The 26087-nt window shown below is 40.5% G+C and overlaps 1 protein-coding gene across 1 annotated transcript in view; it reads right to left on the bottom strand.

The window, feature by feature from the left end:
• Positions 1-23980, bottom strand: part of REEP3 (receptor accessory protein 3) — a 37518-nt gene extending 13538 nt beyond the window's left edge. Inside the window, exons 1-5 of the mRNA XM_054276749.1 lie at positions 23909-23980; positions 7652-7724; positions 3933-4009; positions 3289-3409; positions 1262-1375 (exon numbers count right to left, since the gene is read on the bottom strand). Of these exons, the coding sequence (XP_054132724.1) occupies positions 1262-1375; positions 3289-3409; positions 3933-4009; positions 7652-7724; positions 23909-23940 (417 nt within the window). The 5' untranslated portion in view covers positions 23941-23980. The remainder of the gene's footprint in view (positions 1-1261; positions 1376-3288; positions 3410-3932; positions 4010-7651; positions 7725-23908) is intronic.
• Between the last annotated feature and the right edge of the window lie 2107 nt (positions 23981-26087).

The raw sequence follows: 26087 nt of genomic DNA, 5'->3' as shown, positions 1-26087 counted from the left end.
GGGTACTTTCATTCCTTTGGAGGTGCACTCTATTGCATTCTAAATTATTTCATGTCTCAAGGCAATATTAAGAATTTGAATAACAAAAAACCCCTACAGCGATCAAATTTAATCATTTTCCCAGTATTTCATGCTCATTATGACCATATTTAAAAACAAAAAGTCATAATGTTACCACCCACACATATCTTTAAAAAGAGAGAAAATGAACAAACAAGATATGCATGACTACTTTTCCAAAGCTTTTTGAGGTAGCATGTGAAAATGTAATTTTTAGGTATGCCTTTTATTTATAATGCAGGAAGTTCACATAGAAGTCCAGACATTTAAGCTAGATGCCAGCTGTACATACTCAACTCTGACAGCCAGGGATCTCTACACTGTCTTCTGTTATCTACTGACAGTGCTCAGATTTTCAGTGCTGTTACTATGAGCACAATGGCTCCATTTATTCCCAGAAAGAAATTAATGCTGATTGCCTTAAACCTGCGATTTCACTTGGACATACACCTTTCTTTTTGTTTGTTTTATTTTTTGTTTTTGTTTAAATTACTAATAGGTAGGACACACATTGTCTGAAGTATATTCCTTTCAGTGGTGCACAAATTGCTTAGAATCTGACATATAAGCTTGTATTTTCTCTTCCTACACCCAGAGTTCTCTGAAACACTGAAGGTGAAGAGTTTTGAAGGAAGGTCATCTGGGAAAAACAACAGATCACTCCATAATTTAATGGAAAACAATGACAAAGCAAGTGTATGCTAAACACCAATAGGCAGGCTTATGCTTAGTATATTAATTTAATAATTCATCCAACAAGTTGCAAACAGGTTAACTGTGTCAAGAGAATTTTTAACCATGGTAGTAGTCTTTCATGCCTTAATTCATATGTGGCATTACCTCAGGCTGATTGGAGAAAAACAGCAGAAAAGCCAGAAATCCTTTCAAAAGTTTGTTTATCAACAAGAAAGCACCACAGAGACAGAAAAGAAACAATGGTCACCTTTATTAAAAGCCTGCACAGAAAACTGAATGGTACCTTTTGAATTAGAGTTAACTGATCTGATCACCCAAGAAGTAACTACAAGCCATCTTAAACAAACACAGTATAAGGAGGAGAGGGCTGCAAGCCTTTAATTGTGTTCCAAGTTTTCCGTACACTTGCAGAATTTACCTTTTTTATATGAGAGTGGTAAATTCTCAGTACAACTGCACTATTCTATATCAAACTCAAAAGCAATTAATGCAAGCAGAAACTTACCTTTACAGCTGCTGTCACTGCAGCAGTTGCTGCCAAATTCAACCCTTGCCTTCCAAAATTCACCATGGTCTCATAGCCTCTTTCTTTGGCTTGGACTATGTACTCATCAATCTCCTAAAAGAAAAACATTTTAAATTTTAGAAGGCTGTTCATAAGAGAGTAAGATTACTCCACAGTATTATTATTTTTCCATCAGTAAAGGAAGACAGAAGAAATATTTAAGAAAATATTTAATGGGATATATCTTTGTATTCAGATGTTTCCTTCATTACAATTCTCTCATTTTACAAAAGGATTATATGTGGTCAAACAAGAAGGTAAAGCAGATCACTTTTGTACAGCTCAGAAACATTGCAACAAGTTCCTTACAGAGAGTGAGCTTAACTGGCTGGACAGAAGCTTTTCAAGAAATAACATCCTCTAACACGAGCTCCCTGGAAAGATAGAGCCAACTTACAAAGAGATTCCAAAGCCACAGCTTTGAAATAGTTCAGTACCAAGGACAATTCAGTCATGGCATTTATCCCCAGCTCTGGTAAATGCCTGGAGTTGAAGATAAAGCCTGTAAGGTGCTTCCCAACAGCTTGGAGACTACAGGGAAGTATCTCCTCACCTTACCAAGCTGCAAATTGTTCCCAGCACAACCCTCAGAAGGACAAGATGACCTTACTGTTCCTATCAGTGGTGATTTTGTCAGCTACTTGCTTTGCCCCATAAAGGCCAAGTCTAGCCTTATGAACTGACCTTTAGAAATGCTATTTTCTGTAGTGTGAGGTTTCTCAGTGCTTGTCTCCACACCTTGGCTAATTGCTCTTTCCACACATCCAAACTGATGCTGAAAAAGAGCTAAGCAGAGCTGTGTCCCTGTCATACTTGGACTCAAGCTAACCATCTTCTAGCTATTTTTATGTTTGGGTATTTACTGCTGCAGACTGGTCTATCCTTCAAACTCAGTAACAAGTCTCTCCTCTTATCTTGTCAGTTTGCAAACCAAAAAAAGTCATTCATGTCAATCATCTTGAGAAGTGTTATTACTAGTTTATCCTAGGAAAAAAAGTTAACATCAACAGCTTTTAGGAAAGCTGTGTTCATGCTTCTGTGCAGAGAGTACTGTACATGTGCTTGCAGCACTACTGCAAGCATTGCTACTTTTACACAGGGGGTATTAGTTGTTGGCTGTCTTGGGTTTGCACTGAAGGTAGTTGAGATAGCAATTTGTGTTTGGACCTAAGTGTTTATTTTTTCTTATTAGAAAAACAGTTTCATCATGAGTTTGGCAGCTTTTCATTAGAAGGCACAAATTGATCAACAATTTTTTGTTACAAGGTATTTTAAGACTACACAATCTAATTAAGAATTGACACTTAGATTATTTTTTCTTTTAACTCAGTAACTGATCCTAAAGAGCTGCAATGCAGATTTGTCCTAATTACAAAATGCTACTCAAACCTATGAAGAGAAGGAAGAAGCATGAAGAAGAAACCCAGGATGACAACCTGTGCCCTCCATCTTGCTTCCATCCACCACATACTAAAAATCCCAAAACCTCAATTTCCCACCAAGTGATACACCTACACCACTTCCTATAACCTATTTCACACTTTTGTGGGTTCTAGTTTATCTTGACATCTAGGAAACTTTCTCCATGAATGAGGGTCAGAGTCAGCGCTCCCCTGGGGGTCAGGGCATCCCAGAGCAGACAGAGAAATATTCCCAATGCCCTGGGTTTCCACAGAAATTCAAGGTGCATCATTTCCATTCAACTGGGCTGCTCAGAGTGCCTAAAGCAGAGCAGGGAACACCAAACTCTCATGGCAATGGAAGCAGGACCTTGTCTGCTCAGACCAGTTAAACAGAAGCACAGACAGGGACAGTCATGTGCACTTGCCTCTGCTAGTCTAAATTGGTGCTGCCAGGCAAGACAGTAACAAGCTGCTCTGCTTTTGTAGTGTATCTAGCAACAGCTTTTATTTCAGCATATGGTGTTTCCATATTAGGCACTAAAAATCTGAGAAGTAATTTCTTACCCTTTCTTTAGAAGAAAGCAGTGGGTGGAGGAATTTTCTGTAGATTAAACTTGCCCCTCTAGTATATGGGGAAAGGAGCCAGATGACAAAAGCTATCTTCAGTTCATAGTACAGTGGAAACCTACAGACAAGTTAAAGGTTGCACAAAATCAACAACTGCAGTAAGAAAATGCACAGTAATTATAAAGAGATATCATGAAGTCATTATGAAGAGATATTAAGTCATTATGAAGAGATAGTTTTTTAAAAAAACACAATTATCTTAGCAGATGGGATTCCTCAAATACAAGAAGTTACACTAGACAAAAAATAAATGAGTTATGGATTTATGGACTACTGTCATTTAAGAAACGACAACAGATAATATACCTGCTTTTCATTATACATTCCTGCCATCCTTTTAAGAGTTCCATTCCCCTGTTCAGCTTCTACAGTGAAGCTGGAAATGTTGCAGTCCCTAATTGAAGTGACAGTGTACAGCAAACTTAAAAACAGATGCTGTTCATCTATGCACCAAGATATTTTCCTGTAAAAATGGCTATTCAACAAGCATAACTTCTTTACACAAAATAAATAAGTACAAATTAAAAAACATCAAAAACAAAGATAGTTTCCTCTAGAGCTCATAAAAAGCAGGATCTTACCAAGAGACTGTTAGGTCAGTTATTGTTTCAGTCACTGTGTAAAGAGCAAACACAATCCAGTACATCATCCAGCGAACCTGGAAATAAAAACATCGTCTTCACTAAGAGCTTGGATTTCACCTTTACACATAACATACTGAACACTGTACAGTGTGTTCAGAGTTGTCAAAGCAAGACATTCAACAGTAGTTTGTTCTATAACAGTTAAGAGAGTCTCTCATTTTTCTTGAGCATTTGCTCAAATTTGGTTGCCTAAGCTGATTACGTCTGTCAGAATAAATACTACAGAAATAGTTCCCATGCATTTATCTTCCCTAAGCTATCAGATGCCAAATGCAATGTATTTCCAAAATGGGTCACTGCAAACCCCCACTGGTTATTTGTACAAACTGAACATCCACATGTTCTTTAAATTCCTAGAAAAAAACAAAACCCTGCAACAACAACAACAACAAAACAAAAACAAAACCACACAAAAACAAACAAACAAAAACATTAAAAAACAAACAAAAACCCAAACAAACCAAACCCGCAAAGAATAAAACAAAACCACCAAAATTGTTAGAGCCTAGTTTGAGCCCTAAATTCATGGTGCTGTCTTTCAAAGGGAGGATATATATACACACACACCTCCCCACAGAGGATGTGGCTCAGATTTAATCTTCACTTTTAAAACAATCTTTTTTGAAGTGGATTTAAATAACTACTCAAAACCTAATGATACACTGCTGCCTGTTTCATGGATGTGCATTATAGTTTAAAACCACTTCCTCTGTCAGAACCTGAGACCCATTTATCTTAAATGCTTTTCAGTGTTTCAGTTTGAAAAGAAACTCAGTCATGTGATAACATTCTTCACTTCAGTCTCTCAGAGGATTTAGATATTTTAGGCTTGAATAAACGAAGACAAATGTACACAGCAGCTGAAGTCATTACTGACAGGCCATGTGACATTTAGACTGGTGACCCTTCCATGAACCTGAGTCAACACCTGAATAAAACAAAATTTAATCCAACCTTGCCCCATTAGCTTAGGCATAATGCAATGCAATTTTTAAGATGCCACACAAGACTGTATTTTTCCCCAAAATTATTTATCCTGTATTTTCTTTAATCAACATCTATTTTACCCAATCAAGAACAACAGTGGAAGTGGAATTTCTCCTGGGCTGCTAGGAACAGTAAAGAAAGCCCTGCAGAAGGGCACATGAGATGTGCCAGGAGTCCTTCTGAGGACTGGGCAAAGACTCTATAAAACACAAATGATATTCTAGTACAACTAATGCAGTAGGGTACCAAAAGTATCCTTGACAAATGAACCTGAGTGACTTAGAGGGGTTTTCATACCAGGAAAAAAGAAAAAAATGACATTAAAAATGGAAGGTCAGATTTCACACTACCCAGAACACTGTCATCTCCTCCAAGTAACAGAAGCTTTGACTGAGTTTTATTTTTCATGTTAAAAGAGTGATTACACATTTGTTTCATTGAGGGGTTTTTTTCCTAGCATCCAAGTGTTAAGCTCATCTTTGTTGGCTCTATCTGAAGCACATTCTTTCAGGTCAGGATTTTGAAGCCAGGATTTAAAAGGCTAGTCTGGTCAGACTTATAAACTACATTTCAGATTTCAAGTACTTTGGTGCAACACAGTGAAAAAAAGGTCTCAAATATCTTAGTCAACTCCACTAAACCAGGGTAATTACAAGAACAAATCTCCTCAAAGGCACAGATTCTAATTTTTAGCACTGAATTCCATAAGTCTTTTACATTACCACAGTCAGCTCAACACTTTATCCCTCAGAAATAATCTTTGATTAATTTGCTGCATCATGACCTACACAACAAGTCAGGATGTCTATTCTTTTTATTTGGTTGCTTTTTAGTGGTGGAAGTAGTGGCTGAGTAAAATATTTTACTGTTAAAAAGCTCAAAGTTGAGCAACACAGATGGCTCCTGAGCCACACAAAACCCTGGAAAGGAAGTTGTGCTTGGGCCATAATGTGAGTGGCAGCAAACCTGTGCCATTTGCAAAGCTGCATTTAAATCTAAACCCTTTACTGAGAAAGAAAATGACCCAGCTGGGAAAATGACAGCCATGGATCATCCCCAAGACCTATCAGGACAGTCATCCCAGGCAGCAATGGAGTGATAATTCACTGATGAATCATTGTCATGCCCTGCTAATGAAAACATCACTGGGATGGCTCTTATTCATCTTGGTCCCATGAATATTTTCTATGTGACTGCAAGTTCTGGGACTGCTCAAAGACCACAGGTTCACACTAAAAGAACTGAAAAAATATAATTTCAGGCCCTACTAGCAGGGGTCCTCTGTAAGGATGCCCAAGAAAGACACTTAGGTCATGGCTGACTGGACAACTGAGGTGAGAAAAATAACCTCAGCATTCTAAAATATTGCTTCTCTTTTTCTAGAAAACATAGTGCAAGGGGCAATGGCAACCTCTTAAAGTGATTTCCTTTATTTAGGTTGGAAACTGCTATGCCCTACTTAGCCTGTGGATCAGTTTTGAAGGAGCAGGGAGGAAAAGCAGATTATAAATTCCTTGCATTATGGACTTTCCTGACAGAGTAATACAAGAATGAGACAGAAAATTCTCCTCTTAGTTTTGGTGATTTTTTCTCCCATGAGTTCAACTCTGGCAGGCACCAGCTCAAATAAGCTCCAATCAGCTTCTACAGAGAAATCAGAAGTACAAGTATTTTGTCCTCTGAGGCCTTTATAGGGTGATGAGGCTAAATTAAGACATTCAAGGGGAGGAACAACAGCTACCAACTACAGTTTACAGTTACCAGCTACCAATTACAGTTTACAACTACAACCAGGTACAAAGTGGAGACACCACCCATGCGACAAGAGCCCTGGGTCACATCTCTGGCTGCCGAGTTCAGAGTAACTGCTGGCCCTGACCCCACCCTGAGGAGTTATGGCCAGGATTCAGGACAGGTTACCTGCTGAAATCAAGCCAGGCTGTCTCTTAAAACAGGGAAGTAGCACAGTGACTAAAGCTCCTTGTGACTGCAACTGGTTAACATTCTCATGATTATCTCATTGCTCACACTGACAAGTCAATAATTTAATAGCTTAATTAAAAACTGAAGTAACTATAATTGTGTTTTTCTCAATCTCTCTCTTCTGTGTTCTGCTTCTTTCCTCCACACCACCTTAACCAAATCTTTTCCTTCCTTGGTTACATTTTTTCTCCTCTTTTAGGAAAAATAGATTAACAAGAACTAACCTTTTTTTAGGTAGATTCTGAGTTCCCTGCTGAGCTCTATACAATGATATTAAGCTGCTGCTGCTCTTCTAGAGGTCACCATGAATCAGTTTGTCCATACTTACACTTAAGGTGTTGGCAGAATTAGCAAACTTGCATTCTATCCCCTGCCTAAAAGTGCATTATTTCTTTGCTGAAATGGAACCAAGACTTTAAGGTTTACATTAAAAATACTCTTTAAAAAATCACACTACAGCATAGTGTGTTGAACATGTTTCAGTATAAAACCATGTAAAGTATGAGATATCTTAACTTTAGCCCTCCAAACAAAATCAGAGCATTACCACTAGGGTCACACAAGTGTTCTATCTAACAGTAATACACTCAATTCAAGCTTTCATAAGATTTATTACACAATGAAAATGCCACAGATCTATATCAGCAGAGGTGTGTAATTAAACAATTAAAAGGAATGAGACTCACATATTCCTTCACATTTTTTGTCTTCACAGCTTTGTATGAGTAGTATGCAGGGTACAGCATCCCAAACACCAACCTATTGGAAAACAGAGAGAGCCTTCAGGATCTGTTCCACACTATATATCAAAAAGTGACAATACATCATCAGAACAATGCAGCCAACTTAATAGAAAAAACCCGGTTGTCTAGCATTGAAAAAAAAATTGAAAATAAAAATCAGTGTTATATGTTCCTCAGAGGAAGTTTGGAAGTTTCATGATAGACAAAACTAGAACGACATGGACAGAAAAGGGTGGATGCCCTAAAGACAACAAACTGTTTTGTAAGACTGTTTCTAATAGATAATGTAAAACCAGTTGTTCTGGTTCTTTTACAAGTCAAACCAGTCCTGCAGCCTGTCCACACCAGAAAATAGTGCTGGCAGTGCTACCACACTTAAAAACCCTCTGAACCTATCAGTAGTTAATCACAATCATCTACTTTTATCAGATTATCAGAAATTTCCTTCCAAAAGAATTTTAAGACAACACTGACTTACAAAATTTCATCTCCTTTTGCTAGAACTCTGCAACAGCAATATTTAGAAATGGAGGAAAAGTGGGAATTAATTGAATTGATTTTTGTTCCTGTGGAAAACTCTGTTCAGTAGCGCACCAGCTCTAATGTCTCTCACCTTCCCTTGCTCTGGCTGAAATTATAAAGTATCAGAGATAAGAAAAGCCTTTGCTCATCCTTTAACCCATAAAATAGCCTTTATAAGGGTGGAAAAGGTTTGTTCAAAGAGAAGATAGAGAAGAGGTTCCTGAACATCATAACCACCATCAACTGTCTGACATGCATAATAACCCCAACAGTTACTGGTTACCTGTGCACCTCCCCATAATTCTAAAAACAGCACTCCAAAGTTATTTAAATAACTATTAGTAGCCTGCTCATGTAAGTATCTTGCAATGAAGCAGATGAAAGGAAAACAGCTTGAGTCTTTCACTTTACAGATTTTTCAGCTACACCTTTCCACTCACTCTGTTCAGGTAGCATCACTTCTATTAAAAAAATGTATTTTTAAATTTAAACAGCAATTTATCCTCTGAACATATCATTCTTGAGTTGCTATAAATATGAACAGGGACAAAACAAAATATTAAGAACAGTTCTTCAGAAACAACTGATCTTAAGCAGAAATATAACTACAGCAAGAGTATCATAAAACTAAAGATGACCTCAAGTTAAATAAGAACACTAGCATAAGAAACACAAGAAAGGTAGCTAATTTTTCCCATCTAGAAAAATCTTTTACTCAATATTAGTCAAATCAGAAGTTTAAAAACACCTATTTGAGTAACCACTTTTTCTTTTAAAGAATTTTTCTGAAAATCACTTTAAAACAGAGTGCAGCAGTTAACACCACCATATATCATTATTATATTATTCTAAATTTTTATTATATATACACCAATATATAATAATTTAGTAGTGTTTTCAATACTATAAAAGGAAAGTATTAGAAAAGCTTCTGTTTGTTCACTAGAAGTGGGTAGATAGGATGAAAACAAAACATCAGCACATTTAGTCAGTAATAATAGGAACCAGTACCATCAAGTTTTTATCTCCTTACAGCCAGAGCTGACATTGAAAGTGTGCCATGATGCTGCTGCCAGCTCTGGCACCATCTTCTTCACAAAGGAAAAGTCCCCTGACTTTAGTTAAACCTACCAGGCATTTTTACAGGCCAAAAGCCAACTTGTCACCAGTGAGTGTAGCTGAAGGCCAGCAAGCTCCCTTTTACCTTGCATCTGTCTGTGCATGCTGGATCAGTACAGTGGCAGCAGAGATCACTGCAGCTGAGTGGGGCAGAACCAGCCAGAAAGGAACAGCAGGGAGCCTGGGCACACAGATGGCTACAAAAACCCTCATATTCCAGTCCTTTTCCTCTCCGCATCCACACCTCCCAAGAGCCCAAAGCTGTCAGCAGCACCTACTGCTGCACATTAGAAGAACATCCATCCTCTGATATTTCTACAGAAACCATACAACTACTTTAAGGATGTTCCCAATTATTCTATGGCTTTTCAAATTGAAAAGCTCCAGTGTTATTTTTCCAAGTGTGGTTTGCATTTCAGACTGAGCATCAGCACACTGCACCAATGGAGCAGACAAAAACAAAGGCAGTTTCCACAGATGGGAACAGATTTCAGCTGAGTGTGACATCATTTACTTTATATTATTAGTAGATACATGGATAATCCTGCTTACCAATGTCATTTCAGTGCCAGTTGGAAGCCCAGCTATTTCAGGTTTTTAGCTGGACTCAGTAGCTGCCATAGCATTCCATTTTTGGTGCAGCCACCTCCTCTAAGACATTTTGCTCAGGTAAAGAAAAATGTTCCTCAAATATATTAGGAGATAAAAACACAAAGAAAGAAGTATCAAAGAGCCTTTAAATCTGAATAAAACAATGAATTTGCATATCCATATTGTATTTTTAAAAAATCCAACCTACTGCCTTTATTACCACATAATCTATGGTCTTAAGAGTTTTAATAGCTTTAAAGTGAATAATTGCTTGAAAGGCTCATTTATGAAGCAAAGCAACAGAGTTTGTATCTGCAGACAACTGAAACATCAGCCATCTGTACACATGTTGCTGTGGCACTGAACATATTTCACCTGGATAGCAACAACTCTAAAGCCACAGTTAAAAAAAACTAAAAATAAAACAAACTAAGACACAAATAAAAGCCACTCAAAAGTACTACTTGCATCCAGACTCCTCAAACACTAAGCCATCAACATTAACAACAATGCATTTAAGGGTTCAGTCTGTTCACATTGCCAAAGTATTGCCCAAAGCATGGAATAGTGTTTGGCACTTTATTCTTTCATTCCTCCAAATGCAAAAAGGGAACACTCTCCGCTCCTTACCTAACAGTTAAAGCAATCCAGGAAACTCTTTTAGTACGAGATGCTTTGGAGACAGCATCATTCACTAAATTCCCTTTCCTTAAAAATTTTGTAATAGAGATGACACCCATTTTTCACTCACTTAAAGGCTGAGGATCTCCACAGACTGACACAGAGCCAGACACTGTGTGCATCTCCAGTAGGAATATGTACCTACACCCTTGAGTGGCAGGCTGCAGAATAAAAGAATCCTCCATGCCTCCAAAAAACCATGGACCTGATAAACTGCCTTGCTTTGCTGACCATGCCCAGTTCCCCTTCTCAGTACCAAGTGTTTCCCAGTTACATTAGGAGTGGTTTCATCCCTGTCACAAACATACACAAGTTTTTCTAAGAGCTGCTCAGACAAAATGGAAATACCAGAAGTAGTGTAGATGACACTGTACTACCTGTGCAGAAACTAGGTCTGGTAGTGGTAAAACAATTTCACTTCTGGATGAAGTATAATTGCTATTCCACATATGATTATCTAGTTTAGCCTAAGCAAGATTTGATTTGAAAGCAAGTTTGCTAATGAAAACTAAAGAGCAGAATAAAAATCTACAGAACAATGCTTGAATCTTTGGCTGGCTGTTCCTGGCTGTAAAAAAGGCAAACAGAGCCATATGCCTCACCAATGGGATTTCAGTCAGCACACACTGGAAGAGCAGAAGCATTTTTGCTTAGACTGTTTACTGCCCATATACTTCCAAGCCACTCCCATCAAAGATCAGGAATTTGGGCTTTGCTCTCCTTTTGTTTTGGCTACCAAGTGATGAGGCTCCAGTTATGGATTGAGTTTTGCCTGCTATGCACCTCCGTGGCACTCTCAAGCTCGAAATAAGGCACAAGGAGTACATGGAAGAATCCTATTCAGGGGGGAAAGCCAAAAACCCTGTATGTGTTGCGTTAACCCAACACCAGGTGCCCACCAAAGCCATTTTGTCACTCCCCCCCTCAGATGGGCAGGGGAGAGAAAATAAAACAGAAAGGTCAAAGGCTGTGGGGAGAGATAAGGACAGAGATCACTCACATGTTACTGTCATGGGCAATTGCCAACCCAGTTTGGGTAATCTGACTGTTAATCTATTACCAATCAAATCAGAATAGGAAAATGAGAAATAAGAGTAAAACTGTGGCAAACAAACCCAATACACTGCCAAAAACACAAGACTCTCAAATCCTGCCTTACCCCTCCCCCTGAGTGTTACAGCTAGGCAATGACTTCTAGACTAAGCCAGCTACCAGCTACAGTTCACATGTCCTGACAAACAAAAGCTTGCCCTGGCATTTTTGTCCTGAATGTTTCTGAAAAGCACTACACTAAACAAAGTCATTCTGTCCAGCACCTGACAGAATTTAGCTCCATTTTGCTATTCAGATACACAACACTAACCATACAATCCACAGTAAAACACCAGTAACTACAAAAACTACACTTGGAACAAAATGCTACAGGACAAGGGAGCATGAGAATCAGCTCCTGAACCCCTCAGGAAATTGTATCCCACTTTTTTTCCAATCCCCCTGGCTTTGGGCAAGGAGCAGGGAAAATCATGTAAATCCTATTAAAAGAACATGTCTGCCAACAGTAGTGAACTTGAAATTCAGCAACTCCTTCAGCAGACTGCAGTTACCAAAATGCAGGAATGCAATGAGAAACAGGTCTGTTAAAATCTTCACAGCATTCTTATGAGCAGAATATAAAAGCCAGAGAACAAAAATGCCTTAATAGTTAAAGAATATCCCCAGAAGCACTGACAGAGCTGAATAAAGCACATTCTTGAGCAGAGTAAGGCAGCTATTAACTTTCCAACTTAGCTGGAATTCTCCAAAGCAACTGCCAGATTCTTCCAAAGAACAGCAAAACCAATAGTAAGGCAATTACTCAAGCAGTCAGAAACCACCCTAGAATTTTAAGAGGAAAAGTGACATCCCTACTGATTCCTCCAAAATGTGGGACTTTTCTATGCCAGGAACTTTCATTTAATGGGTCCCAAGTATAACAATTGTCTGAAAGGAGATAATTAAGCCTTTTTTCCAATGCAGCCGTCTAGGCTCCATTACAAGTACCCAATCTAGTCATGTTTATGGGCTAATTATTGATCCACCCCAAATTATCTGGCACCTTTTGCCAGATAACTCTTCAAGTTGTCTCAACATGGAGATATCCCTGTCTGAACCTTGAAGGAAATCTAAAAAGGGCACAACAACAAAAAAAATTAGAAAAAATTCTCTTCTGTAAAGGATGTTCTGCACTGGAGTGTGTGTTCAAGTGCTGATGCACTTATGGGATCACAGGGGCCTGTGGCAGTCTGGAACAAGGGACAGCTAAAAAACAACTCCTGAAGCAAAATCCAGGCTGCCCTCTCTAATGAGTCAGCCTGGAAACTCTTCCACGTGGTCAAGTTGCATCAGTGTTTTAACACAGTTCTCCCAGTCACCCTTTCACGAGTTGACAGGGCATTACTGGTACACTAAACCTGTGAATCCACTCACCTCCTGTACAGCACAGAAGTACTTGGGGAGAAGCTATTTGCCTATCATTCTAACTCAAAGAATCTTCATCTGTACCTGGAGAGAGTGCCCAAAATTTGTGTCCACAAGTGAGCAGTGTTTCTTGTGCTGCTGGATAGCCCAGGTATATTTTAACAAAAGGGCATAAGTCTGGAGATACCATCATCATGTCATAAATAACCAACAAAAAACCCCAAACATAAATCCTGCTCAAAACACAGTCAAAAGGCCCAACAAACCCAGTTGTACAGAATATTCCAAAAAGCTCATACTGGAAGGCAAATAAAAATTGTTATAAAGCCCTTAATCACTTGTCTGCATGCTGACCTATTCACCTCCTGCTTTATGATCCATGTTTGACTCGTGCTGTAAGAGCGTCCTGCCCATCCCATCCCATCCCTCCTTCCTGTTTACAGTCTCCCAGGTGAGCTCACACCTTGCAGCACTCACACCAGGAACTGCAACCACACCTTCTGCAGCACTGCCTCAAGATAAAGGGCAAACACTGAATGCCTTCAAACACAGAACAACCCTTGGAAGAGAACTTCCATCTCCCACCTAGCTCTCATCTCAAACTCAATACCAAAAGTTCATCCCTGCTGGAGAAGTATTCATTTCAAAACTGCTCACACTCACTTAAATCTCAAGTAAGTTATTTCCTTCAAACACATAAAATCATCTCTGATTTCTCTGTTGCTAGACATCTTACCACTGGAAGCAAAGTATTTGTGGCCCCATGTCAGCCAGGAGCACAACTGAACACTGAGAAATAGCCAACAATTAGGAACAAATGCAGGGACTCCTCAGACAGCCCTTAAGACAGCCTTGCACATGACTTTGATCAAAGAAAAAGATGTGTCCTTGCACTGAACTGTGCTTTTCTTCTAATGATCAGCAAGGACTGACAGCTGGATTAAGGATGTCAGAACAAAAACTGACTGATTTGCTGTTTTTCATGTTTTAAATAACATGAAACCAAGCCTAGTTTTCAGGAGATAATTTCTGTTTTCACTTAGTATACGCATGAATAAACTTATTTCATAAAGCAGGTGAACAGGATAAAAAAAATTCTAGTCTTAATTGTAAGTTTAAAGATGAAAGCTGATACCTACATGCATGTTCAAAGAAACTGTCACATCAAGAGTTTACATAACAAAGGTAATTGACAGATGACAGAGAAACACACTCATGAGCTTTCTTGCTTAGGAAAAAGTTCTTTACACTCACTGCTCTTGGAGGTACTACAACCTACACATGCAGTTTTCATGAGCAACATGATCCTTTCCATTTAGGAGCTTCTGAGAGCTCCTAAAAGACATGGGTAATTTAATGCAGATCATGTGCTGAACAAGATTAACAGGAACATTACAGATCTAGAATTAGGTGTTTCATTTTGTTATGAGGTTTAAAGTTACAAATACACTTGGTAGTTTCTTGGCTTCCATAAATTTAATTTTAAAATCTATCAGCTCTCTTATTTATGCTACTTAATTTTGTGCCTAGTGTCTTCAAAATTATGTTGGAAGCTTCTACAAATGTTTAGGCCTTTATTTCTGTGTAAGAACATGACATCCTTCATATCAAGGAGAAGAATCCAGAATACACCTTAGAACACCTTCCATTGCAATCTATATGGTATATTGGAAAATTGTTCATTACAGTAACTTCAGTAACTTGTGTCAAGCCAGCAGTCACTTCTCAAAGCTTTCTCTGCTCTGTGCCACAGCAAATTTTGAAACAAGGAAAGTTAAATGGATGTTTGGAGAACCAAAGCCAGAATAAAGAAAACAAAGCAAAGACTTATGTTGGCACTGCCAAGTCCTGCACATTTTTAAACACGTTTAACAGTGTTAAAGCTTCAGTTCCTGGAAGCCTCAGAGGTCTCAGTCCTGGTGAAATGACCAGGTAAAATCAGATTTGCATACAAAGATAATATTTTATCCAGCACAAAATTGGAACAGGAGCAGTAAAGCAGCACAGCTGAAGAGCAGCAATACTAATTAAGTTCTGCAGGTGACAGAAAACTAAAAGAAACTTTGCCAAAAACACATGAACACCACATCGCTAGAATAAAAAAAAAAAAATCAAAAAAGCCCAGCAGAATCCATTCTCATTACAGCAACTGTACTTAATTTTTAAAGCAGCCTCACTCATTTAAGGTATGCAAGTCCCAAGAGAAGATAACTCAGTGTTTAAGTGGCAGTAATCTCTTTCACTGCTGTGGGAAGAAAAAAAAATTTGGTTGCCCAAAAGCATCCAAGGCCAGCTTTTTATTTATTAAAGGTAATTTGGGCATATTTACCCTGAGTTATATCACCTTCAATCAAGCTATAGAAGTCACAATGGGAAGCTAATGTACAGACATACCATAGACCTAAGTCTCAACTGCAGGAGATGGGGACAAATTCTTTGCAATAAAGTGTTTTATTTTCCCTATTGTCTCAGCAGCTGCCTAAGGAGAAAGTTTCCTGATGGACTCAATGCTTGAACTGTAGGTTCAGGAAATCAGTACTTTAATATTACCTTCAATATTAGAGGAAACTGAGTTCAGATTCTCTCAAGGCTCTGAAGTCATGCCCATTCTCAACTATTTTTCAAATTTAAAGCTTTATTCAGCTTTGACAAGTGGCTTCAAATCTCACTGCTCCACTGCAGTTCCTCTTCCAGGCTTGGCCATCACTTATGGCCTAGGCTTATTCCCTCTAACACCTCCAAATGCCATAGTCCAAAAATTATTTCCACTTGGATTCTTACCTTTTCAGCTTTGGTTTTCACTCTATATTAAGTCTGCCAGAGACTTGAGCTAATTTCACAAGTTAAAACCCACAGTTATTGTTTGCTGCTCTAAGAGTATCTTTATTTTTGGAAATATTAATCAACATCAAAATAACTGGCTATAGGAAACTAGCATTTAAAATAGGAGTGGTCCCAAATAAAAGTTGTTTCTGCTTATTCCAAGAGAACGCACATTTCATTTTTGAGCTGTCTGTTAGTGTAAGGCAAACCACACTGCATGTAACCACCCATTCATATGGGCTGCATTTAAAAAAAAAAGTGTCCATGCTGCTATAGGTCACACTGTGCAGAATATTAATCTCTCTGGGTGGCTCCAGAGAGAAAAGTGAAGTTCATAACCCAAAGGCTCAGAAAGGTCCTACTTAATCATTACAGATTCCTGAACCCAAGGGTGTCATCAGAGACCAGCCTCAATGACCTGCCTCTCCCAAAAATGCTACAGAAATACCACAATCTGAGCAAAGGGATAAGTGAAACCATATAACACCAACTTTTGAAGTAAAAGTAAGCATGCCTTATCTCTACTCCAGACAGCTGCTGGTTTTGTTTTTAATCATCCAAAGTTATACACGTTAATTTTTTGCCCTAAGTTGCTTGATTTTCAAACAATTCTGTTAATCTTATAACCCAGAAATGCACTTCTGAAGCCTCTTAGAGCATTCAAAGAACAAACCTTTCCACTGGACACAGGAAAAGGTTTCTATGAACTTTGGATTTGGCAGATGCTGCTGAGGCAGCATCTGGACTTGTCATTGCCCGTAATGTGTTTCCTCAGTTATACCTGGTACACAGAGAACTCTGAAGATTCTCTTGGACACCAAGTTCAGGCTAACAAGCAGAATCTCCACCAGCCTTATTCATGCAGTTCTATTAGTAACAAAAATACAATGCTAAAATACCTTAATTTCCTCCCTTTTGAACCCAAATAATTTATGGGGGTTTTTTTTAGACTCATGCATTAATTAGTTTGAGAGTTAGGTTCAAGGGTTTGCTCTCAAAAACAAGTAAAACACACTATGCTAATTAACAAAAAAAAAATTCATGAGAGAAGAATTCTGTTAACACAATTATGTTTCACTGGTTATATGTAAATGGGCTAAGAAACCAGAAGATACAAAAGAAATGTGTGCCTTTTCAGAAGTGTTATTTTCCAAATGCAAATGTAAGATAATTTGCCCAATTCATATTATCCTCTTTATACAAATGTAAATTTCATTTTGTCTCCACCATTCAAGGGTAACTTTTAGACAAGAAAAACTAGCCCTCAAAGTTCTGTAAGTAGAATAGTAAAAACAACATTGCTAACATTGCAACTACAGCAAATTAATGACTGCCAAAGCAGCCATGTAAAACATAGGTTTTATGTTTCTGTGGATATAGTGTCTTTCAAGTGAACCATAAGCTGTTCACTGCTGAAAATTTTGAATAGGTCAGCTTCTAAAACATTCTAATACTAAATACACTGCAACTGAGTAATCCTAGATATGCTTTTAGACATCTATAAAGGCAAGGATGCATTCTAGAAAAAAGTCCTAATCTGGGAAAAAATATTAGCAGACAAGTGAATAATGACAGCACAAAGCCAAATAATTCTTTGGGGGTTTTATATTAGTTTAAGGTAATGTTACTACACTTAAAAACTAATCAGGCTATCTTTAAGCTTCCCGACTCTCCACAGTTGTGATCAATGAGTTACAAAACAGGGTGGGGGGAGGAAATAACAAAAACAGACAGTGGTAGGAAGGCACAAGCACAAAATGTTTTCTGATTTTCCCCTTTCAGCACTGGAAGTTCCAACAGCTTTAACACAAAGTGCAGCATTATGTCAGGCTTCTCATATCAGGAAAAACTCTGCTTGGGAAATCCTTGCACTTAAAGGCAGGTTGCAGGCTTTTGAAACAAACTGCACCTGGTTTTCAACATCAAACACAAGTTCCAACTGTCTTTGGGATGCATGAGTAATGTTCCAAAGATGATAAACACAGGGCAAACATTCATCTAGTTAAACCCATCTCCATGTTGATGCTTGCAGACTGCTAGGAAACACAAGAGAAACAGAAGTAACACCCTTCTATTTTGTCAGTGATAAACTGAGCAGCAAAGAACAGAGATGGCTGACAAGAAGCTCAGTGCAGAGATAGCCTCTGTGGGGTGTTTTATTTCCCTCATACAAAAACCATCTTGTCAGGTTGGTTGTTCTGTGCCACTGAGGCCAGCTGTGTTTGAAGTCATACTGGTCAGCAAAAAACTTGCAATCACCTTCCCTGCCTAGACCCTGCACAGCTCCTCTCATTTGTCCTGGAGCAAACTTATGATCTAGTCTGGCAGGCCCTGCCAACAGAGGGATTGTGCTGTTGGCAGATGGAATATTCTCTTCTGTATAAACCTAGTACTTACACAGGTTTCAAAATGTTGGAATTTCAAAAGCAGAATAAAAAGGACCTAAAAAAAGCTTAGGGAAAACTCCTTTGCACATGGAGCACTGGAACACAGGACTTTGCCAGACACGTTTTACACACATTTTGAAGATGATTTCTATCAATATTAAAATTATTGAGCCAAAGCAACTTTTTTTGAAACAAATCAGAATTTGGCTCAGGATCTTCCTCAGTCCTACCCAAGCATATAGGGAGCTGCCTCTATGTACAAACCCAGGAAAGCCAAGCAATCCTGTCCAGGCTGCAGAAATGCTCAATAGCCTACAATGTGCTGGCTCAAAGCAGACATTGCTTTGTGGAACACTGCAGGAGTGGAGGTTGTTTGTTTTCATTAGAAACACCCTTTTGTGCCAGATCATGCAGTTCTTGGTATTTCCATATCTACAAGGCAGAGGACACACATGTGGGGCTCAGCACATTTTGTAACACAGAACATGCCAAGACCATGAAGTAAGAATGTCAGATTCCACGGGACACCTCTAGACATGCTCCATCTGTTTTGGGGAAGCTTCAGTCCAGCTGCCTGCCACAGGCACACTGAGCCTGCTCTGCACTCCCACCACCCTGTAAACATGGCAAAGAGCAGCTAGGCTGCAGAGCAAATGTTGATTTAAGGCAAGGTGTGCCAGACAAGCAGTAGGGACACTTCTTTCTTACAAGTTGGCAGAGACAGAAATTTTGCATTGTACTAACTCAAGAGGTGTTACAAGTCACATACAAGTGAGCAGAAACTTCTCATTGTGTATGTTAGGATTACCTCACTGAGAAGCTGAACTACTGGAGAGAAGAGTTCTGATGATTTCACTGCTTCATTATGTAAATGATTTTAAACTTTCACACAGTCAGGACAATACACTTAATCCCTAGACTTACATATGCTCACAGATTTCAACCCATGAAACTGAAAACCCTTTAAAAAATCTGACACCTTGTTTGATTAGAACAGCTGCACTGTTATTACTGGAACTAGATTCATAAGAAGAAAGAATAAGCAGCAATGTGAAAGCAAAGAATGCAGTTTCAGAGCATGCTTTAATCATAACCTAAAGCCTAAAATAATGCTGGTTTTGTCCTGCAATCTTTCATTCTCAACACAGCACTTACTTAGCAACTACACAGCAGCAGCGTGAGCTGGTGCAGTTCATTGCAACTAACAAAAGATGAACTTCTATCAACACTAATTTTCATTCTAGTTGACAGAACAGACTCACACAGTGCTCAGAGTTTGGATCATGTGGAAAGTGAATGAGGAGAGGATGAAGGACAGGATAGCCCCTCCCAGCAAAGGGGCAGTGAAATGAAATAGCATGAAATGCCAAGGGTAACTGATACAGTCACTGATTCATTCCAGTTCTGAGATGAGACAAACACTGCAGCACATCTCACTCACGCTGTGACAGCAGCTCCTTTTCCCCCACAGGTGCAGCAGCAATTTATAGGCCTTTAAACCAAAGAAAACTGTCAGAAATTCAGCATCCCACAGCAGCCAACATCCTTCACGCTTCAGCAGCAACCATGGTGCCAGAGAGCAGGCTACAGTCACAAACTCTCCCACAAAGGCCTCCTCTGCCTTGAAGATCAGGCTATGGAGCTATAGCTATTCCTTTTACACACATGGTGCTATTGTTACCTGATTCCATCCCATTTGCTGGGATCACTTCAAGACATGTGACAGCATGTTGATTAGCACACAAGAGGGTAAATATTATTGCAGTTTATGCTTTTAATTTAAAAAATATTATATTCCAAGAACAAGACACAATCTAGGTTTCCAGCCAAAGCATACAGAGTTACATAAAACATGATCCACATGCTAAGCCAGGTATTAGACAACAATTCAATCAACACAGAAGCTATGGCTGCAGCCACCCCTTCTCAGATTTACAGTAATTCTAGGGGCAGCTGGACATCTGGAAATGTCAAACAACAACAGAAGCATTGAAAGTAGAGTAAGATAATGCCTTGGAAACTATCATTAAAGAAACAGCTCCATTGTGTAAAGCAGCAAAAGCTGAAAGAGACTAATACTACATAGCTTCAGGTCACCTCCTGTGTCCCCCAGACAGTCTTTGTCCAGCTTAAAGCAATTAGTTATAATCTAATATCAGATTCAAGGAATATTTGCAAGGCTCTAAACTTGGGGTGGGGAAGAGAGACATTATAAATACAAGCAAACAGAAAGCTAACTACTAGTACCCAAAACAAATCCATCCTTCTGTGGAGCACTGCAACTTTTCCTTCCAACATTGATGGATACTGACCCACTTAACTGGAAACAAACCATGTACTTAAAGATGAAGGGAGAGTGTGCTGCAAAGCAACACAGATGGGAGAACTTTCATTTTTAAGTGAGGAGGGAAAGAAGCTAACAGATTACAGCAGACAGTCTGCTTTAACAGATTGCAAGAACAAAATGGCCATCTACTTGGTATTTAGGATGCTTTCACATCTCCGCTTGGCACAAGAGGATGGTCTGATCTCATCCATACCAGGCTGTGACTGACAAGTATTCAGTGTGTTTACTATTAAATACTGTCTCAGCAACTGATGTGTACACAAGCACTCAGACCTTACAAATGAGAAGAATGAGCAATCCAAGTGGATGAAAAGTCAGGCACAAGCTCTATTTGAAGTTAACAAGATGGGCAGTCACAAATTAAAAAAATTATTTTCACCATCAAAAACTGGGAACATGATGTGCCACACTGACATGTTTTCTGAGATTCTGAATGAAATAATTTATCTTATTGTTAGTTTTGTTATGTGAAAAAAAAAGGAAAAACCCTGCAGTAAATATTCCAAAAATTGTTGCAACAGCAACAGTGTGTTTTAGAAATAATGAGCTATACTTACTGCAACAGCACCCAATTGATATACAATTTGAAAATGGAAAGATGTTTTAATTGTGCACTTCAAGTCTTCTGCTTCTTGACATAAAGATATGCAATTAGTACAAGGTATTTCACAAGTTTAAATGCTTAAGAATAATAGCACTGATAGAGCAAAGGGAAAAGATTTCATTAAAACCAAGTTCTGCTGAAGATTCTTATGTGTAACAGTGAATTTGAACCACTCCCTGTTTCCTGTGCATGACTCCTCAAGACAACTCACATGCAATTAAGAATTCAAATTCCCTACTAACTCCATTCCCTAGTTCCTTAAAATGTCCACCAAAGTATTTTAGTGGAGTTAATGAATTCCAAATTGCAAACTCCCAAACTGAATCAGAAGGCAGTTTGCTTGGGACACACATGTGTCCCAAGCCCAGCACGTCAGAAGTCAGCAGAGGGCACTGCGACTCACCCACAAATTAATATTTTGCTGCTCTTTTGGCCCTGAAACACAGGAGGTCAGTCAGGAGTGCAGAACTCTGCCACAGACAGACAAACTGCTGCTCCTTTCCATCACCAGTCAAGGTGACAAGGACTTATGCACCAGGAAGTCACCACAGCAGAATCCAAATGCTACATAACAAAGAGCCTCAGGTCCTCACAGCTACACAGTATTTAAAAATCTGTTTCTTACGGCTTCTAAGGGAAGGATAGGACACACCTTCCAAACTACAAACACACAGTTCAGAGACTCGAAGTGACTGAAACAGGTACATCTGCGAAGAGACCAGAGGAAAACAGATCAAAAAAGGAAGATAATGGGCACTGAGAAAATAGGACAAGAACACTCTCAACATTCTATTGAAATTGATGACCTCTGGTGTCACACATCTACTTCTATGCTACTTCTCACCTTCTGTTTCCACAAGAATTTTGCTTTATTAGCAAAGTTAAACAACAATCTCAAAGCTGTCCAAGTTCTCAGTGAACACTTCCACCTTCCTGAGAAATTAAACACTGGCAAACTATTTAAATCCCACATCTAGGAAACAAGGACACAAGAAGATGGAAAGGATTTATAAATAATATTTAGGACTCCCTTTTTAGCAAAAATAATTAGGGCACACAGATGAGTGACCAATGGCAACAAGGAAACCAAACTCCACAGAACTGCACAGTACATTATCTTTTACTTTACTGCCTTTTGCAATAAATCTGTGGAGAACAGAAGCTGTTCTCTTCATTCCCTGTGCTGTAGGGTTAGGCTCATGGAGATTTTAACTTACGCAAATACAACCCTTAGGAATTCAGGGGGAAAAACCCAACCACCTACAGAAGAACCTGGTCATCAGAAATGAAGGTACTCAGCATTGCTGCCATCTCCCCTGAAACCAACACAGTCTAAGTAGTTAAAATAAGAATTCTCTGGCTGGTGCTCTTATGTAACAAAGCAGAAACAGGTTGAGCAGCTCCATCTGATGTACAGAAAGCTGGAGTATGCCTCTTGCCTATAGCACCGTGTAAAGCCTGTGGGAAGACCACGCTGCCAAAGTGCACCAACAGCAATTCCTCCCACAGACTCTCCTCCAAACCTCTCTCGTCCCTTGCCAGTTCTGGAACGTGATGTTCCACTTTGCAAGTTGCAATTATGTGACAAGTCTCAGGGACTGCAGGAAGAGGGAGAAGGACTGCTACTTATCGAGGTGGTTGGGCTGCAGCAGGAAAATATACGTGGCAGTATGAGAAAGTAGGAGAAAACTTGACAAAGTTTTCAGATGAAATTACACCAGACAGCTTAAGGGGGATATCTTTCACCAACAAAACAGGACAATCCTATTATGCCCTGCTGTGGGTCACACACTCCTGCTACACACTTTATGCTAATTCGGATGTTTGTTGGACTGCTTTGTGAGCAGATTCATTTCATTTGCCTGGCAAAAGCTCACTCACAGCAAATCTCAGCTCAAACCACCCAATAAGCACTGGGGACCCCAGAGTCACTATCCTTGCCATCCAGCAAGGAGCATGAGGAAGATTCTGCTACCCAAATATTACTCAGCCTTTATGAGGGACTTTATGACATTCAAATGAACTCAATAACTCATCAGTCTCAGGAAGGAACAGTGCAATGCCTATGAAAAAATTCAGAGGTGTCACTGCAGTTTACTCTTTCTCAAATAGAACTTACACAACAGGTAAAATAAAGGTTCTCGCCCTAAGAAAGTTTGTCTCTTTGGCTTTCAAAAACTCGAGTTTATGAGGTGCAGAACACAACACTGCCAACCTATCTCTTCAGCTGATAAGCTACACTCAGCACAGACCGCCATCTCACACGCGCAAGCATTCTTCTAGTCCTCTCAACTCTGCTAGAAGTTAAAAAGGAAAAGTTACGAGATTTTATAGGTTACTTGGGATCAATTTACAAGCAACGGTTGCAATCTGTGCGTGCCAGGCACAAGCAGCGCGAGTTGGCTGGCTCCGCAGCCCCGGGAAACGTGCACTAAGAGCAGGAGATCCACATTACGGGTAACCACAATCCCGGTGAGGATCCTGTGGAGTTTCTGGGAGCACAAGAACTCTCAGCGACACGGACCCCAAGAGGAGCGGGGAGCGCAGAGCACCCGCCTTCGGAGGCTGGGGGAAGGAGAAAAGGGACGCAGCCCCCCGCCCGCCGCTCATCGGGACCATCCCCGCCGCGGGAAATAAGGCGCCTCCCGCAGCCCCAGCCCGGCACTCACACGACCGCTCGGGAGATCATCCAGGACACCATCGCGGCGGCGGCGGCAGCGACGCGTCCCCTCAGCCAGCCGGGCCGCAATGGCCGCAGCCCTGCCGCGCCCCGCCCCATTGGCTCGGGGGCTGCGCGCCTGCGCCCTGCGGCCGCGCGGGCGGGGCGGGAGCGGAGCGGGGCCCGTGGGAGAGCTCGGCGCGGCGAGAGGGGAGCGGGGCCGGCGGCTGGGAAAGGTGTGCGTCTGCTCCTGCCTCTTCATCCAGGACGTGTCTGAGCAGCCGTCCTAGACCCCGATATAGATACAGCCTTTGCAAAGCACCTGGAAGAGAGAGGAGCAGATAGGAGTCGTTAGGATTGCAGTAAGGCACTTTACTCTCACCGCCCCTATTTGAAACACAGTGACCAACTCTAGCAATAGGAGGGGTGCGATGCTCACCCCTTGCCTTGGTCTTTGCCCGTGTGCTCGCAATGCTGTAGGATGTTCGGTAAGCCAAAACATTCATGTGGTTTATTGAAATCACCTCAGGCTGGCCTGCTGCCCCGGAGCGTGCCGAGGCACTCGTGTGCTGGAGGGGTGGGTAAGGCCACTGTGTCACCCCGGGACAGCGGTGGGTCAGGCCGCTGTGGCACCCCGGGACAGCGGGTGGGTCAGGCCGCTGTGGCACCCCGGGACAACCGTGGGTAAGGCTGCGGTGTCACCCAGGGACAGCGGGTGGGTAACGCTACGGTGTCACCCCGGGACAGCGGTGGGTCGGGCCGCTGTGGCACCCAGGGACAGCCGTGGGTAAGGCCGCCGTGGCACCCCGGGACGGCTGTGCAGCCCTGCCGTAAGCACAATGTGGGGCCAGCCCGCCCCTGCGCTCCTGCATCCCCCCTGGAGCGCTAGGAGAAGGTGTTGCTCCTCTGTGCTCGCCAACAAGCACTCAGAACCAAGAGTGTTTAAGGTCACCTCCTTAGGTGGGCCACACAGACTGCTACATGCAGTTAATCCAAAACTGCAGATGACCAGATAGATACACATGAAAGGATTAGTGCTTTTTCTGCCTTGTTACTTTTGTTTCTTCCCTTAGCCATCTTTTTTACCGGCTGCTGCCCAAGGCCTGGGAGCAAGCAAGAATGATCCAAAATGTAACCCAGTCCAGGTACTCTTGCCAAGGTCGTGGTCTGGCAGGCTGAGACATGGAGGAGAAGCTGATTGCTTCCTGATACCTTAGTTAATCCATCTCTGCATATTAGTTTTACACTTCCTGAAAAACTGTCTGCACACATAAAACAACAATATTTTCCTGAAACTGACTGCTTTATCATTTCTCAGAAGGCTAGCTTGTATGAAGTCCTGCCCAAGCCACTGCTGAAAACATTCCATTTTACTCTTGTGATTTCAACGAGTGTAACAGAGCAATATCCAAAGTGATGAATGTCGATGCTGCTGAACATGCCACTCAGAGCTAAGGTAGGGAAAGAGCAGATTACAGTTTCAGCACCACTCCTGTTGCCTCTCACAGTAAATAACATGCCAAAGTCATTGTGACAATCCCTAGAAGAAATTAATACTTTAACACATCTTTAAGTGCAGATTATAGAGTTTCTCTGCCTGCCATACAGAAAGAAGAAAGAGCTTCATCTGTGTAAGCTACTATCATATTCAGGTGAGAGGTGCCAGGTAAATGCAGGATGGTTTCTGTTCCACCAGAATTCCTCACCTCTTCCCACCACTAAAACCCAGCCATGGCCATCTTCACTCCCCTGCAGCCTTCAAACACACCACACACAGCCAAAAAGAGAGAAAGAAAGAGGGTAAATAAACAATTGTGGAACATTTCAACAGTGTTTGAAAACTGTTCTTAGAGTTGTATACTGTGAAATTTGAAGCCTGAAACGAGAAAGCAGACAATGTAAAAAGAAATTATTTTTAACCATGCAGAAATTCTTGCAAACAATGATATTGCCCCATCTTGGGTGTCTCTTCACACTGACCTTTATAGGGGGTTACTGATGCAGGAAGAGGTAGAGAGGAATTTGTTTGTGAACAATTTAAAGTACACCACTCATCAATCTTATTTTTGCAACAGGCCTAACCTGAAAGCATTCTTCCTTTCATTCAATGAAAGCAGAAATCTGAACCACTGCTTCTGTGCACTTTGAATAACAAACCCCTCCAGTGGTGGACTGGGCAGAGGAAATTC

The sequence above is a fragment of the Melozone crissalis genome, unplaced genomic scaffold (genome assembly GCF_028551555.1).
Source record: "Melozone crissalis strain CALT ecotype California unplaced genomic scaffold, PUWL_Pcris_2 ptg000019l_1, whole genome shotgun sequence".
Lineage (NCBI taxonomy): Eukaryota > Metazoa > Chordata > Aves > Passeriformes > Passerellidae > Melozone > Melozone crissalis.
The sequence above is the reverse complement of the archived record's forward strand: the minus strand, read 5'-3'. Positions and strand labels throughout refer to the sequence as shown.